The sequence below is a fragment of the Oryx dammah genome, unplaced genomic scaffold (genome assembly GCF_014754425.2).
Source record: "Oryx dammah isolate SB20612 unplaced genomic scaffold, SCBI_Odam_1.1 HiC_scaffold_29, whole genome shotgun sequence".
NCBI classification, from domain to species: Eukaryota; Metazoa; Chordata; class Mammalia; order Artiodactyla; family Bovidae; genus Oryx; species Oryx dammah.
In genome coordinates, this window is record NW_024070213.1 from 41,645,440 (window position 1) to 41,663,523 (window position 18,084).

General features: G+C 37.3%; 1 protein-coding gene across 1 annotated transcript in view; it reads right to left on the reverse strand.

Annotated features, from left to right (window-relative positions):
* LOC120858547 (plakophilin-2-like) overlaps positions 1-18,084 on the reverse strand; it is a 92,060-nt gene that overhangs the window by 37,099 nt on the left and 36,877 nt on the right. The window contains exon 5 of the mRNA XM_040234675.1: positions 5,109-5,316. Coding sequence (XP_040090609.1) covers positions 5,109-5,316 — 208 coding nt within the window. The remainder of the gene's footprint in view (positions 1-5,108; positions 5,317-18,084) is intronic.

Genomic DNA, 18,084 nt, shown 5'->3' on the forward strand with positions numbered 1-18,084 from the left:
AGCAGCAGCAGCAGCAGTGGCAAATTAGAATCATGTACTCTTGGGCCACACCTGCAATTTTTTTTAGGCATACTCCTAAAAAATTTAACTAAGCCTGACTCTTAGGATGGATTCCAGGAATTTACATTTTAAAAATAATTCACATTTTTGGCGTTGGGAAATTAATGGTTTAGATGACCCTGAATAGATGTCCCTTTCAGGGATTACATTCTGTATTCCCTGATACTGCATTACATTTGGGGTTTAGATTTTCATTTGCTTTAACTTCCGGTCAGTTTATTCATAGTACCTTAATTTCTATTATTACAGTTCTTTATTGTAGGTGTACTGTCTGTAATTTTCTGTCACTAAGCTCTCTTTCTAGTCAAAAATAAAGGAACAGGATTCTGGTAAGGGGTATAATTTGAACAATTAGCAATTTTAAGTGAGAGAATGATAACTTGCATTATTGAGAAACTTATTGCCAACTGATATTTATAAAATATAGTTACTGAATAAAGGGATCTAATAGATATTAAACCCCAGATTTATTAATATTGCCCTTAGGACCAGAAATAAAGTTAACCAAATCTGTATAATGTTAATAGCAAAACTTATAAATTTTATGATTAAATCTCAAGGAGCAGCAGGAGGAGAAGTGATTCTTTTTAAATTTATATTTCAAAATGATCACAGAATAGGAGGAATGTATTTCTGTAATTTCCCTTACATGGATCATTCCTTCTTTAACCTAACTTTTGTAAAACTTATCAGGAATATCATATAACAAAGGTCATTTATTTGAAAATAAATCTCAAGAGAAAGAAATTCAAGAAGGCAAAATGGTTGTTGTCTGAGGAGGATTTACAAAAAGCTGAGAAAAGAAGAGAAGTGAAAGGCAAGAGAGGAAGGGAAAGATATACCCCACTGAATGCAGAGCTCCAAAGAATAGCAAGGAGAGATAAGAAAGCCTTCTTAAGTGGACAATGGAAAGAAATAGAGGAAAATAATAGAATGGGAAAGACTAGAGATCTCTTAAAAAAATCAGAGATACCAAGGGAACATTTCATGCAAAGATAGGCAAAATAAAGAACAGAAATTTGAGGACCTAACTGAAGCAGAGGTGGCTTCAGTTAAGAAGAGGTGGCAAGAATACACAGAATGGTACAAAAAAGGTGTTAATGACCTGGATTACCAAGATGGTGTGGTCATCTCACCTAGAGCCAAACATCCTGGAGTGTGAAGTCAAGTAGGCCTTAGGAAGCATCACTACCAAAAAAGCTACTGGAGGTGATGGAGTATCAGCTGAACTATTCCTAATCCTAAAAGATGATGCTGTTAAAGTGCTGCGCTCAATATGCCAGCACATTTGGAAAACCCACCAGTGGCCACAGGACTAGAAAATGACAGTTTTCATTCCAATCCCAAAGAAGGGCAATGCCAAAGAATGTTCAAACTACTGTACAAATGCATTTATTTCACATGCTAGTAAGGTAAGGCTCGAAATCCTTTAAGCCAGACTTTTAACTGTATGTGGACTGAGAATTTCCAGATGTTCAAGCTGGATTTAGAAAAGGCAGAGGAACCAGAGATCAAATTGCCAACATCTGTTGGATCACAGAAAAAGCAAGAATTTGAAAAACATCTTCTTCTGCTTCATTGACTATGCCAAAGCCTTTGACTGTGTGGATCACAACAAACTGTGGGAAATTCTTCAAGAGACGGGAATACCAGACCACCTTACCTGCCTCCTGAGAAACCTGTACATAGGTCAAGAAGCAACAGTTAGAACTGAACATGGAATAACGGACTGGTTCCAAATTGGGAAAGGAGTATGTCAAGGCTATATATGGTCACCCTGCTTATTTAAATTCTATGTGGAGTACATCATGTAAAATGCCAGGCTGGATGAATGACAAACTGGAATCAAGACTGCTGGGGAAAATATCAATAACCTCAGATATGCAAATGACACCATCCTAATGGTAGAAAGTGAAGGGGAACTCAAGGGCCTCTTGATGAAGGTGAAAGAGAGTGAAAAAGCTGGCTTAAAACTCAACATTCAGATAACTAAGATCATGGCATCTGGTCCCATCAATTCATGGCAAATAGATGGGGAAAAAAAGGAAACAGTGACAGACTTATTTTCATGGGCTCCAAAATCACTACGGATTGTGACTGCAGCCATGAAATTAAAAGACACTCACTCCTTGGAAGAAAAGCTGTGACAAACCTAGACAGCATATTGAAAAGTAGAGACATCACTTTGCTGACAAAGTTCTTCCAGTAATCATGTAGGGATGTGAGAGTTGGACCATAAAGAAGTTTGTGTGCTGAAGAATTGATGTTTTCTACCTGTAGGACTGGAGAAGACTCTTGAGAGTTCCTTGGACAGCAAAGAGATCAAACTAGTCAATCCTAAAGGAAATCAACCCTGAATATTCACTGGAAGGACTGATGTTAAAACTGAAGCTCCAGTACCTGATGCGAAGAGCTGACTCACTGGAAAAGATTCTGATGCTGTGAAAGATTGAAGGCAAGAGGAGAAGGGGGCAACAGAGGATGAAATGGTTGGATGGCATCACTGACTCAATGGAGATGATTTTGAGCAAACTCCAGGAGATAGTCAATTGCTGCCAAAGGGAGCAACTTTGGACACTTTGATACAGCAAAACACTCAGATAATACTGGACTCACATCTAGGCTTTGTTGTTTTCCTAGCTGTGCAACGTTGGGCAACTCATGTAACCCCCTGAGTCTTACACTAGTCATATGCAAACAGTCAATAATACCATACCTTATGGAGCTGTCAGGAAGAACAGAGGTAAAAAATGGAAAGTTCAAGGTTATGACTAGGCATAGATGTTAAGGAATCTGCCTATAATGCTGGAGACTCGGGTTTGATCCCTGGTTTGGGAATGATTCCCTTGACAAATGGAATGGCTACCCACTCCAGTACTGCCTGAAGAATTCTATGGACAGAGGAATCTGCTAAGCTACAGTCCATGGGATCGCAAACAGTCAGATATGACTGAGCCCATGATAGATGCTCAATTTAAAAAAAAAAAGATGTTTACAAAACAGATAAGATTCATATATATGGCTACTCACTTTATGTTTCTAAACAAAGATATAAACATGTCTAAATTAAATTAACTATTTTTGAGGCCCACAAAGCACTTATTTAGCACTTCTATTAATAGAGCTAAAGGAAGTTATTTAGCAGTGTGACTCACTCAGTCATGTCTGACTCTTTGGGACCCTATGGAGAGTATCTCACCAGGCTTCTCTGTCCATGGAATTCTCCAGGCAAGAACACTGGAGTGGGTTGCCATTCCTTTCTCCAGGAGATCTTCCTGACTCAGGGTCTGACCCCAGGTCTCCTGCATTTCAGGCAGATTCTTTACCAACTGAGCCACCAGGGAAGCCCATTATTTAGTAAGTAGGATTTGTATCAAACATTCAAGTATCAACTCAGTTAAATGAATATGTAACGAGCACTTGCTGGTAGGGATGTTTGGCTTATACTAGAAACTCTGAGAATTGCACAAATTCCATTTCTCAGCTCTGTAGATTATCTAAAGAAGACTGAATGATTTCTATTGCATGAATACCACAGAATATTCTCTGTTCTTAGTTTCCTTCTTCCTACACAAAAGAAGAGGAAGTTCACAAACAACAGATTATTTCCTTTACAAACACTTCCTCCTAAGTTTTCTGGCTATCATGTACCCTAACCTTGATCACTTTATTACTGAAGATTCCTCTAGATGAACAGCAGCTTCTTCGCTCTACTAGCAATTTTCACTATGCTGGGAATAACTTTCATTCTCTTTCAAAACACTAGTCCAAAGTCTATACCTCTTTTAAGGTCCGCAATGAGACATATCTCCTTCATGAAGTCCTTTCTGACTGTGTATGTGTCTGATTCTCTTTTGTGTTCACTACTGTAGTTTAATGAAGAAAATGTTAGGTTCTAAATGTGAAGTTTGTTTTTTTTTGTGTGTTTTTTTTTTTTTTTTTACGGCCAACCATTGTATAATTGTTCATGCTTTAGAAGACGGAAAATAAAATTCACAACCTCTCTAGTCTGTGATGTGCCTTGCTTGACACTTGAAGGCTGCTCTCTAAATGTTGGCTAAATGAATGAATGAATAAGTGAGATGACTCTTAATTTCTGGGGTACTTTAATATAAATTATGGATATGCAAGGAAATTTCTCATTGGACACGACAGCATGCTGGCAGGAGGGTAGTATGCTGCAACTCTCCATATAGTTTTATACAATTACAAAACTTCATGTAGTTCTACAAAATTCAACTCTATCAAGATAGAAAAATGTGATATTTTGAGATACAAATGGGTAGAGAAGATATAATGACAACATTTTTATAGGAAAAAAGACAACTGTTGTATAATAAAAGATAGCCAAAGTGCAACAGATATTCAGTTCAATTTAAACAATGGAGCATCTCTTTTAGGTAAGTATGAACACTGTCAACTATATCACTAAGAAAAACTTTTATATATTAAAAAGGGTTAACTTCTTTGGACTTAACTTCTTCATCTGTAAAACTGAGATTTAGTACCCAATACCTCAAAATACTTCAAAACTAAGGTTTTTGTGAGAATAAATCAAAAATTTCTACTACCTAGGACACTGAAGATACTTAAAAGTTTCCCCAAGATAATACTACTAATGATTATACTCAGTAATGGTTTCTTACATTCTTTGTAATGAGTTCAGGGAGCTTCAGCAGAGAGCTGATGAATCATTTTCAATGAGTTATTTTCTATCATATGCACTATTCCTTTAAACAAAATTAAGCCACGTTTCTCCATGCTTCAAGAATTATTAAAAGCATTACTTTATTTCTGATTATTTCAGTTTTCCAATCCACACACAGAAAAGAGATATTTATTTTTCCAAATCAGTATTTAAATAGAAATATGAAATGGAGAACTGAAAAACATATCTAGTCATGTTTTCTTTTTAGGAGGTCAAGGGACAGGGAAGTTAGGAAGCTGGTATTGACAGGGGTCCAGGTGATGAAAGGTACATAGAATTTTTAATTAAAACACATCTGGCTGGGGTGCACTATGCTACCCCTGTTAATATTGAGCATTACCTGTTATTTGCTTCTTAGTCTCCAAGTCTCTGGTTTGCTTTAACACCTGGAGCAGCCGAGGCACTCCACTGAGTTCAGCTACCTCCAATTTATTGTCATTATCTTCAAACACCAAGTTTCTCAAGGCTCCACACACGGCTCGCTGGATATCTTCATTCTGAACTTTTAGGAGCTGTAGAAGCTTGGGGATGCCATGAAGCTGATAAACCTGGGAAGTAGATGCATATTTCAGATACTTATTAATTTTTATTTGATAGAAAGATATTCAATGTAATATGAATGAACAGATGAAGTTCACTGAATTTGCTGATAACTACCACCAATTAACGTGTGGTGCAAACTGACACTCCAGTGTACAACATACCCCCAGCTCTAAGGCAGTAACTCTCATCAGAGGCTCAGGATAAATCTGCGAAGTTAAGAATGAAACCTAGGAAAAAAACTGAAGGGCAAAGTTAAGTGATAAAGGCTGAATAAATGATAGTTAAGTGGATGTTGTTGCTGTTTAGTCAGTCATGTCTAACTCTTTTGGGACCCCATGGGACTGTAGCCCACCAGGGTCCTCTGTCCAAGGGATTTTCTAGGCAAGAAAACTAGAGTGGGTTGCCATTTCCCTCTCCAGGGGATCTTCCGGACCCAGGGACTGAACCTGAGCCTCCTGTATTGTATGCAAATTCTTTACCACTGAGCCACCTGGGAAGCCCAGTTAAGGGGACAGAAAAGCCTTAATCACAATAAAGATGAAGAGAACTAGGAATCCAAGAAATAGAGAAAGTTTTATAGAAGAATACCATATTACATGAATTTGTTTTCCAGGACAGAGCTATACAGTCAATATATACAATAGAAATCAACTCCATCAGTAGTAGAAATAAAAAGTCATTTTTCATTTACCATGGCAATTGTAGTAGCAATGCAAAACCAACCCTAAATGCAAGTTTTTGTTTTTGAGATATAAATGACATAACATTTATGTTAGTTTCAGGTGTAGAACATAATGATTCAATATCTGTATATAATAAGTCTATTACCACCACACATAACTGGACTTCCCTGGTGGCTCAATTGTTAAAGAATCCACCTGCAATGTGGAAGACCTGGGTTCAATGCCTGGGTTGGGAAGATCTCCTGGGGAAAGGGAACTCCAGTATTCTGGCCTGGAGAATTCCATGGACAGAGAAGCCTGGCAGGCTACACAGTCCATGGGGTTGCAAAGAGACAGACAGGACTGAGCAACTTTCACTTTCACCACACATAGTTACAAATTTTTTTTTCTTGTGATAAGAACTCTTAAGATCTATTTTCTTAGCAACTTTCTATTGTTACCATGCTGTATATTGCATTCCCATGACATTTATTTTATAATTAGAAGAATGCAAGCTATTTTTATAACCAATTGTTTTGGCTATTTAAAAACGTTTAAATAAGTTATGCAAGCATTTTAAGTAAATAACGTAACTTTATAATTTTTAATATGCTATTTAAAAAATATTTCTTCTATACAAATATGCAAGAAAGGGCATGCTATTGGAGAAGGAACCTGAAGGTAAGAACTAGGAAGAAAAAAGAAAAAAAGATGGCTTTGATTCTGAAATCTAAGGCTGTTTAAGAAGAGGCCAAATAATGACATTCTGAACAAGGTGACTTTGTGTTTTAGGCTGTAAATATTGAAAGAAATCAGGAGGTGGATGTGGTATTGCTGAAGAGAAATGTTAAGTTACAGACTGAGGGCTTGCTTTCTCAGAGGCTTTCCACTAGCATTTGATTAAAACTTTTTAGTTGGTATGGAATTCCCTGGTGGCTCAGACAGTAAAGCGTCTGTCTACAATGCGGGAGACCCAGGTTTGATCCCTGGGTTGGGAAGATCCCCTGGAGAAGGAAATGGCAATCCACTCCAGGACTATTGCCTGGAAAATCCCATGGACAGAGGAGCCTGATAGGCTACAGCCCATGGGGTTGCAAAGAGTCGGACACGACTGAGCGACTTCACTTTTAGTTGGTAAGACCTTTTGGTAAGGATCTCAGTCATTTTTACTGTCTTAATGCAGACATTTATAGGAATTAAGTTGCTGTGAATACATTTCCCCTTAGGATAAGGTTCATCACTTTATGAATGATGTCCTAACTGCACAACAGTTTCCAAACAGGAGAGACCTGCACACTTGGCTCAGTGGTGCATTTCACATTTTCTATGTATCTGATAGGCAGATAAATGGAATTTAAGACACTGTCTTCCAGTCTTACATCTTCTTTTGTCAGGACTGGGGAGAGATTAGCAAGTCAGGAATAAAAGTCAAGGCTGTGAGATAATCTAGTAAAAATAATAACCACAATAATAATAAAACAAAAATAACAACTCTTCCTCCTACTTCTATCATTAGGAGGTATTGGCATAGTATTAAAAATTTTATATATTAATACAAACATTATCTAAGCAATAGCTTTTAAGAACCTTAAAAGGAAAGTACTCTTTGGGTCCCTTTAAGGCAATAAAGAACACTTCCACTTTTGACTCCCTTCAGAGGGAAGAGACAACTGGGAGACTGGCTACAGCAATTTTGCTGGGCTATGTCTAAAATCATTCTAATGTGTTTGTAAGAAAATGCTAACGATAGCTATCAATTAGATCTGGTCCAGCAGATCATCTATTTGATCATTTATTTCAAAAGCAGAAAGGCAAAACTTACTTGAAAACAGCCGATAACTCTTGTGTTTCCCTAATTCTGTCAATAGTTAGCTTTTATGATGGCTGAATTCCTATTCTATAAACTCCTTAAATGGTAGACTGACTATGGAAATATTTCATTTCTTAATTTATAACTTACAAGTTGCCTTCTTCAAAATATGATGTGAAATGGCTTACTGGCCAAATTTCATTTCTACCTGTGATGATAGCATGCATCAGAAGAGGCTAGTGGAAACCTCCACTGCCTTGTCCGGGTGGCATGAATGGCTGGCTTCTACTCACATCCCTCTGACCCATTCCATTACCCTGTCACCTTTATCCCCTTGGCTTGCAGCACTTGCTCCAGTCTAGAAAGAAGAAACTTCAGACACACCATACTCGGATAAATGCTGAAATCCAGCTACAGCTTTGCTCACTGGAGAATGTGCCTCTTGAGTGTTTGGCACCTACCTCACATTTAAAAATAGATTTTAGCTATTTTTACCCATTTTATCAATTAAATGAATATAAATCATATCAAGTATAAGAAGTTGATGACATTCTGTGTATTGTCTATAACTTGGACAGCTGGTGATGAGTCCTATACCCATTTGTTGTTGTTTAGTTGCTAAGTTGTGTTTGACTCTTTGTGACCCCATGAACCGCAGCCCACCAGACTCCTCTGTCCATGGGATTTCCTAGGCAACAATTCCTAGGCAATTAATACCACTCCAGTATTAATTGCCATTTCCTTCTCCAGGGTATCTTCCCAACCCAGGAACTGAACCCATGACTCCTGCTCAGCAGGTGAATTCTTTATTGCTGAGCCATCTGGGAAGCCCTATACATGTTAGGTCCAATGTTAAATGCACTGTTCCTGCCCCTTTGAATTCAGGGAAATAGGCACGACCAGAGAAGTTGCATGTTTATTTTACACTGAATCCTCAGGGGGGGATCCTTTGGGGAAAGGAAAAAAACCAGAATTACACAAACATTTCAGAACTTCAAAAAACCTTCATTTGTAATGGTTTCTAAATATATGAAAGGGCAGAATCGTATACTAGAATTTTAACTTTCTCCTTGATTATTCTGATTCTCTTCCCTGAAAACTCTTAAAGAACTAAATGATGAGAGTTTCTGATAGCAAATAAGTAGGGGGAACAGACAAATTCTCTTGGCACAAGGGCTTCCTCATGCCCTGGTGCCTTCCTGTCTGAAATGCTCTGCCATTCTGCCTTTCTGTTGGCGAAGTCCCACTCATCCTGCATAACCAGCTCAAATATTACCTCCCTCTGCAAAGTGTCACTCTTTCTTTTCCTCTCATTACAATTAATCACTCCTTGTAAACTGGTATAACCTTTCAGGAAGGCAATTGTCAATATGTGTTAAAAACTTCAAACATACTCACTTTTAGTAAACTTCATTAGGAAATAATCTGAAATGCAGATACAGATTAACATGATAACAGTAACTACATTATTTATAATACTAAAAAATAAGAAACCATCAGTGTCCAATGATGGGGGAAGACTGGTTAATGGTTGTCACATATTCATATACTGAAGTATCCACAGAAGAGGCACAGCAATGCCTGAACTGACACGGATTTTATTGGTCATATAGTTCCCTCATCAGTTAAATGGGATTATATAAGATTGGCAATTGTGTGCTAGGCCCATAGTAGTTCTCAACATATAGTAGTTACTACTATTATGATTACTATGCCACCAATAAAAAATATATATTTTGCCATGCAGTGGCATGTGAGATCTTAGTTCCCTGGCCAGGAATTGAACCCATGTCCCTGCAGTGGAAGCATGGCATCCAAACTACTGGACCACTAGGGAATTCTGTTTAAAAATATCTTTAATGTTATAAGAAAATGATTCATGCAATGTTACTGAAAAAAAGTTGAATATCTATGTGTTTCTGCTCACAGATACAAGGAAGGGAATGTGACTAGGGAGTTTGGGAGAAATGATGGGATATAATGTATGAATGGGGATTGCTACTTTGTATTTTTTTTTGAACAGCAAGCATGTGTTTATGCATATTCTTAAAAAAACAAAACAGAAAGTCCTCATAAATAAGGCTACATATTCAATTTGATGACAGCTATGCATACACATGCATTAAAAAATTAGAGAGTAAAACCAAAATAATAACAATAGATGGACTGTGGGCTTTTTTCTTTCTTGATTTCCTTCTAAAACATTTTTTCTTTTTTAATTTCTCAAATTTCTTATAATAAACTTATAAAAAGATTTTGCAAAACAGTTATGGCAGTCACTGCTTCAGTGATGAGATCTGAAGTAGGCATGGAAATAAAACCAGCCTAAAAAGGGTCTTACAGAATAAATTATGGGATTTGTTCTTTATACTATAGGCAAGCAGGACAGATATTGGAAAGGTCTCCTGGATGTTATGAAGAGACTGGGCTTAGGTGTGGATAAGAATGGAGGCAGAGAGGTTAATTAGGAGTCAGCTGTATTAACAAAGATGATGGTGACAGGGATCAGAGCATGGTGGCGCTGAGTAGGGAGAGAAAGTGTAGGTAGATTCCAGACACGTGTAAGAGCAGCATTAACAGGACCTGGAGACTGCATGAATATGAGACGTAAGGAAAAAAGAAGGTTCAAAGTCTGTCCATATTTTGGTATCAAACTACCTGAGTGAATTACCAGTCAGAGAGGAGAGAGCAATTATTTCAGGGCAAGTGTTGTATCATTATCTAACTGCATTCTCACAACAACTCAGCAGTAGGACTATTATTTTCAGTTTAAAGGTAGGAAAGCTGAGGTTGAGAGTGGTAAAGTATAGGTAATTAGGGTACTGGGATTCACACTCAGCCCCTGGATACTCTTGAGAGTCAATGCTTGAACCTCTTAACTCAGCAGAAAGAACAAGTTTAGAAGGAGGACTGGGTAGTTGAGAAAATGCAGTAAGACGATGTGTTCTTTTTCAGATGAGCTGGTATTGAGTACAGCAAGATGCCTAGGAAATAGACAGACATGTGGTTTGGAACCCGGGGAAAGACTGGAGATGCTGTGAGTCGTTAGCACTGAGATCACATTAGTGGAAGTTAGAGGAGTAGATGAGGTCGGTCAGGAGATGGTGTCAAATAAGAAAAGTCCCAGGAAAGCATCTAAGAAACATGAACATTTAAGGTACAGGTTGAGGATAATTTTTTTTTTTTTTAATGGAGGAAACCTGAAGGAGCCAGAGAGATGGAAAAAGAGCCAGGAGACTCTGGGCCAAAAGAAGAAAGTTTCAAAAAGGAATGAGGAATTGATGGTGTTAAATGCTGAATCTTATATAAAATAATAACTGAAAAGTTGTCAGTGGTCTTAAAACTTTTTTTTATTTAAAATATTGACCTTTATATCCAAATTGTTGTTGTTTTTAGTAAATACATTAAAAAATATATGTTATCATTCTTAATATTAATGGGGTTTTGTGAATGCCCTTGGGTTATATTGTCACAATTCTTAGATTTCCTGTCAAGCATGTATGTGTTTAGGTTTCATATAGTTTTCATGTTTCATTATTCTCAAAACCTGTCTTTGTTTTAGCTTTATCGCACTGAATAAGAGTTAAGAAGGAAAGCACAGGTTTAATCTTACATGTAAGCAGAATGATATTTATAGTCAAATTAGTAATTTAAGAGAGTGGAAATCTAGGCCAACTTGGGTAACAAGAGAATATTTCATGTAATCCCACATTACAAAATGAAAGCATGTATAAAAGTGCTCAGTTTTAAAAATTGGGAATAAAAAAGATTTGTGTATAAAGAAGGTTTATTACTAAAAATACTATTTTTAAAAAAAATCCTTATTTTTTCCATGGAATAAACATAGACAAAGGGTCAGTGAGAAATACCCATGACTTATATAACTTTTAAAAGTAAAAATATATGGAAGAGATCTTTTGAAACAATACATAATAGACATCATGAAGAAAAAGACTGACAAATTTACTTCATAAGAATTTAAAATCATGCATAATGAAAGATATCATAAGAAAAGTCAGGAAACAACATTGTCACATATGTAGGGATGGGCTAATGTGCATAATTAAGAATGCTTACAACTCACTAAGAAACAGGCAAACGTCTTAGAAAAATAACATGAGTTAAACAATGACAACTGACTGAATAAATATGAAGTCAAAAAATATAAAAAGGTGCTCATCTTCATGAATAATTAATGACATGCAAGTGGGGAAAAAAAACAGTGGAAGCTCTGACTTACTACTCAATCTGTAGGATTAATCACATGCTCTTTCTCCACTGTGAAATCCAGATCTTGAGTACTGTCAAAGCTGGCAGGTCAGTATATGTTGGCCTTTGGACTTTTATTTATTCTGTTTACCAAGAGCAAATTAGGTTTGTTACCCAATGCATTTATGCCAACTGTACTTGTTACTGTAATTATGTAATTATTTACCTATTCTATGTATTTACCTATTCTGAAAAAGCTCTGTCTCTCTGAAAGCTAATCTGAATGCTTTAGAAAGACTAGTTAAAGGTGAAGAGCTTTGAAAAGATCTGTAATTGGTTGTAACTGGAAGAAATTAACCTAAAAGGCTAGGTAAAAATATAAGAATCTAGAAGAATATGAACTCCAATGAATTAGGGCCATTAGGTTCTCATTTTACTCCAAAAAATCTAAAAATGGCAAATGAGACATAATGGGCATAGTTTATATATGAAAAACAATGACAAACTCTGTGTGTTTATAATATTTTAAAAGATTTTCTCTGTAATTCTGATAACCTGATTAGTGATTGTCTTGATTTCAAAAAGAGGAAAATTTATAATATAAAGATATACCTTTCTTTCTGCTTATCAGATTAGCAAAAATGAATGAAGAAGAATCATATCTTATGAAAATGGTGCATGTAAATAGGCACTTTGACACCATGTTGGTGGGAGGGTACATTTGTATAATTTAGGGGAAGATTTATAGCAAGTTATTTATCAAAATTAAAAATGACTCACTAGTAATGAGGACTGGATTTACCTACCACTTAAATGGTTTTAAAAACCAGACAAAATATATAATTGTTTCAATAGCTGGACATGAGGCAATGATGGACAGTGATCCGTAAGAGATGGCGAACAGGTATGGAGAGCACTACTGCTGCCTCAGGTCACAGTCTTAAGAGAGACCCCTGGCTGTGGTGTTGTAAGGGAAATCTCAAGTGGAATTCAACAAGCAGAGCTGAGAAGAAAGAGTGAAGGATACAAGAAGAACAAGGAAGGACGAGTACTAGTAAGAAAAATACTGCATAGAAGGAGAACTCCTGGGATCTGCAGAGTCCCCATTTAGTATTCAGTAGAGTATTTACCAGTTTTATCTTTGTGAGGAAATTGCCTGAGGCCAGGGAAGTAACTGCCTAAATAGTTACTGCTCCTCAGGCTCACAAAGGCCTGTGAAGGCCTGTGAACGGTGCCTATTCTCACCCGCCAGCCAGACAGACAAGGCTAGTCAAAGGGCTATTTTAACAGTCTTGCATATGTTGAGAAACATGTTAAGTATGGACACAGAAGATATAAAAAAGACTAAAATTTAACTTCTAGATATGAAAATTATAATTTACAAAATAAAAAGTACACTGAATGAAATAATGGCATAGTCAACAATGCAGAAGAAAAGATCAGTAAATTTAAAGCATAGAAACTGAATTTACCCAAAAAGAAATATACAGGAAAAACAACTAAAAAAGAAAAACAGAGTATGCACGAACTGCGGTACAACTTCAAGCAGCCTAATATATATGTAATATATGTAATGGCAGTTCTCAAAGGCAGGACAGAAAATTTCCTAAGTAAAATTTCAAAATTTGATGAAAAGTAGAAATCCACAATTTTGAGAAGTTTAATGAACTCTAAACCACAAGAATGGTCAGTGGTTTTCCCTACTTTCTTCAAATTAAGTCTGAATTTGTAAATAAGGAGTTCATGATCTGAGCCATAGTCACTTCCCAGTCTTGTTTTTGCTGACTGTATAGAGCTTCTTCTTTGGCTGCAAAGAATATAATCAATGTGATTTTGGTCCTAACCGTCTGGTGATGTTCATGTGTAGAGTCCTCTCTTGTGTTGTTGGAAGAGGGTGTTTGCTATAACCAGTGTGTTCTCTTGGCAAAACTCCATTAGCCTTTGCCCTGCTTCATTCTGTACTCTAAAGCCAAATTTGCCTGTTACTCCAGGTATTTCTTGACTTCCTAATTTTGCATTCCAGTCCCTTATAATGAAAAGGATATCTATTTTGGGTGTTAGTTCTATAAGGTATTGTAGGTCTTCATAGGACTGTTCAGCTTCAGCTTCTTTAGCATTATTGGTAGGGGCATAGACTTGGATTACTGTGATATTGAATGGTTTACCTTGGAAGCGAACAGAGATCATTCTGTCATTTTTGAGACTGCATCCAAATACTGCATTTTAGACTCTTTTGTTGACTCATCTCACATGCTAGTAAAGTAATGCTCTAAATTCTCCAAGCCAGGCTTCAGCAATACGTGAACCGTGAACTTCCAGATGTTCAAGCTGGTTTTAGAAAAGGCAGAGGAACCAGAGGTCAAATTGCCAACATTTGCTGGACCATGGAAAAAGCAAGAGAGTTCCAGAAAAACATCTATTTCTGCTTTCTTGACTATGCCAAAGCCTTTGACTGTGTGGATCACAAGAAACTGTGGAAAATTCTTCAAGAGATGGGAATACCAGACCATCTGACCTGCCTCTTGAGAAACCTATATGCAGGTCAGGAAGCAACAGCTGGAACTGGACATGGAACAACAGACTGGTTCCAAATAGGAAAAGGAGTACGTCAAGGCTGTATATTGTCACTCTGCTGATTTAACTTCTCTGCAGAGTACATCATGAGAAATGCTGGGCCGGAAGAAGCACAAGCTGGAATCAAGATTGCTGGGGAAATATCAATAACCTCAGATATGCAGATGACACCACTCTTATGGCAGAAAGTGAAGAACTAAAGAGCCTCTTGATGAAAGTGAAAGAGGAGAGGGAAAAAGTTGGCTTAAAGCTCAACATTCAGAAAACGAAGATCACGGCATCTGGTCCCATCACTTCATGGCAAATAGGTGGGGAAACAGTGGAGACAGTGGCAGACTTTATTTTGGGGGCTCCAAAATCACTGCAGATGGTGACTGTAGCCATGAAGCAAAAAGACGCTTACTCCTTGGAAGGAAAGTTATGACCCACCTTCTACCAGGACTTCCCTGGTGGCTCAGATGGTAAAGCGTCTGTCTACAATGTGAGAGGCCTGGGTTCAATCTCTGGGTTGGGAAGATTCCCTGGAGAAGGAAATGGCAACCCACTCCAGAACTCTTGCCTTGAAAATCCCATGGATGGAGGAGCTTGGTACAGGCTACTATCCATGGGGTTGCAAAGAGTCAGGCACGATTGAGCAACTTCACTTTCTTTCTTTCTATGACCAACCTAGACAGCATATGAAAAAGGAGAGACATTACTTTCCCAACAAAGGTCCATCAAGGCTATGGTTTTTCCTGTGGTCATGTATGGATGTGAGAGTTGGACTGTGAAGAAAGCTGAGCACCGAAGAATTGATGCTTTTGAACTGTGGTGTGGGAGAAGACTCTTGAGAGTCCCTTGGACTGCAAGGAGATCCAACCAGTCCATCCTAAAGGAGATCAGTCCTGGGTGTTCACTGGAAGGACTGATGTTGAAGCTGAAACTCCAATATTTTGGCCACCTCATGTGAAGAGCTGACTCATTTGAAAAGACTGTGATGTTGGGAATGATTGAGGGCTGGAGGAGAGGGGATGACAGAGGATGAGATGGTTAGATGGCATCCCCAACTCGATGGGACATGAGTTTGGGTAAACTCTGGGAGTTGGTGATGGACAGGGAGGCCTGGCGAGCTGCGGCTCATAGGTCACAAAGAGTCGGACTGAACGGAGCGACTGAACTGATACTGAAGCACAAGAAACCTATGGATAACTGCACCAAGGTACAAACTGTCGACAACAATGAGAAATAAAATCTTGAAAGCAACTTGAGTAGGCAGGGAGAGACACATCACGTATAATGGAACAATTAGGAGGACAGGAGATTTCTTGTTTGAAACAATGCAAGTGACAGGACAGTAGAGTAACAAGTTTCAAACTCTGTTATTAGGAGTTTTGTTGCCAGTAAAACAAAATGAAAGCAAAAATGAAATTCTTTCTCAGATATACAATAGCTAAAGTAGTTAATCATCAAAATACTTTTTCTATAGTAAATGTTTTAAAAAATTCTTCAGGGAAAGGGAAATGACATCAGATGATGTTTATAAAAAGAAATGAAGATCAGAGAACAACTTAGATAAAATGAACAAAGATTTTGGTCTTGGAATAACATAAACTACCAAAGCTCAATAGGAAGAAACGGATTGTCCAAATAGCCCCATACCAGTTAAAGAAATTGAATATATAGTTAATAACCTCACAAATAAGACTTAAAGGTAAAATCAGTTTCATTGGTGAATTCTAACAAACATTTAAGGAAGAAAGAGTACCAAGTCCAATCAGACTCTTTCAAGAGGAGACGTCACTTTCTAATTTATTCTATGAGGCTAGGAGAACCCTCAATCTAAAGCTGGACAAAGATACTATAAGAAAACTACATATTAATATCATTTATAAGTTAGCTGTGTAATTTCTTGACAAAATTTTAGTAAATCTAATTAAAAAATATAAAAAGTGACAGTACATCATGACCAAGTGAGTTTTATCATAGGAATGGGATAAGTTTAAAAATTATAGTAAGAGACCATATTAGCAAAATTAAAATAAAAACCCCAGAAATCTTTCAATAGATGTATATAAAGCATTTGGTAAAACTCAAGTCATTCCTTAGTAAAAATTTGTGTGTGCTTACTCCCTCAGTCATGTCCAATTCTTTGCAACCCCATGGACTGTAGCCCACCACGCTCCTCTGTCCATGGGGATTCTCCTAGCAAAAATACTAGAGTGGATTGCCATGCCCTACTCCAGAGGATCTTCCCAACCCAGGGATCAAACCCAGGTCTTCTACGTTGCAGGAGGATTCCTTACCATCTGAGCCACCAGAAAAGCCCTTTAGTAAAAATAAAATCTATTAAATTAGGGATAGAAGGGAAGTTGTTCAACTTGATATGGTGATTTATGAAAAGTCTATACCCATAGGTAACATCAAAGTGAAAGCAAAAGTCACTCAGTTGTGTCTGACTCTTTGTGACCCCATGGACTATACAGTCCAAAGAATTCTCTATGTCAGAATACTGGAGTGGGTAGTCGTTCCCTTCTCCAGAGGATCTTTCCAGCCCAGGGATTGAACCCAGATCTCCTGCATTACAGGTGGATTCTTTACAAGCTGAGCCACAAGGGAAGCCCAAGAATACTGGAGTGGGTTGCCGATCCCTTCTCCAGCGGATCTTCCCGACACAGGAATCAAAGTGGGGTATCCTGCACTGCAGGCAGATTCTTTACCAACTGAGCTATCAGAGAAGTCATCAAACTTAATGGTAAAACACTGAAAGCTTTTCCTTGAAGATCAGAAACAACAAGGGTGTCCACTCTCACCATTTCTATTCAAGATAGTATTGAAAGCCTTAGCCAGAGCAATTAGGCAATACAAAGAAATAAAAGGCATCAAATTAGAAAGGAAGAAGTAAAATTGTCACTATCTGCAGATTACACGATATTATAGATAGGAAACCCTAAAGACATCACAGAAAACTATTAGAACTAATCAACAAATTCAGAAAAGTTGTAGGATCCAAAATCAATACACAAAAATCAGTTGCATTTCTATATACTAATAACAAACTATCAGAAAGAGAAATTAAGAAGACAATCTCATTTACAATCGTACAAAAAAAAAATCCTAGGAATAAATTTAACCAAGAGATAAAAGATTTGTACACTGAAAATTATAAGGCACTGATGAAAGAAACTGAAGACATAATAAATGGAAAAATATTCCACGATCACAGATTGGAAGAATTAATACCATTAAAATGTCTATACTACCTAAAGCAATCTCCAGATTCAATGAAGTCTCCATTAAAATTCCAATGGTACTTTTCATGGAAGTAGAACAAGCAGTCCTAACATTTATATGGAACCACAAAAAACACCCTGAATGGATAAAGGAATCTTGAGAAAAAAGGACAAAGCTGAAGGCATTATGCATCCCTGATTTCAAACTATACTAAGAAGCTATAATAATCAAAAGAGCATGATATTAGAAATAAACACAGAGATACAGATCAGTGGAACAGATTAGAGAGCCCAGAAGTAAATACAAAC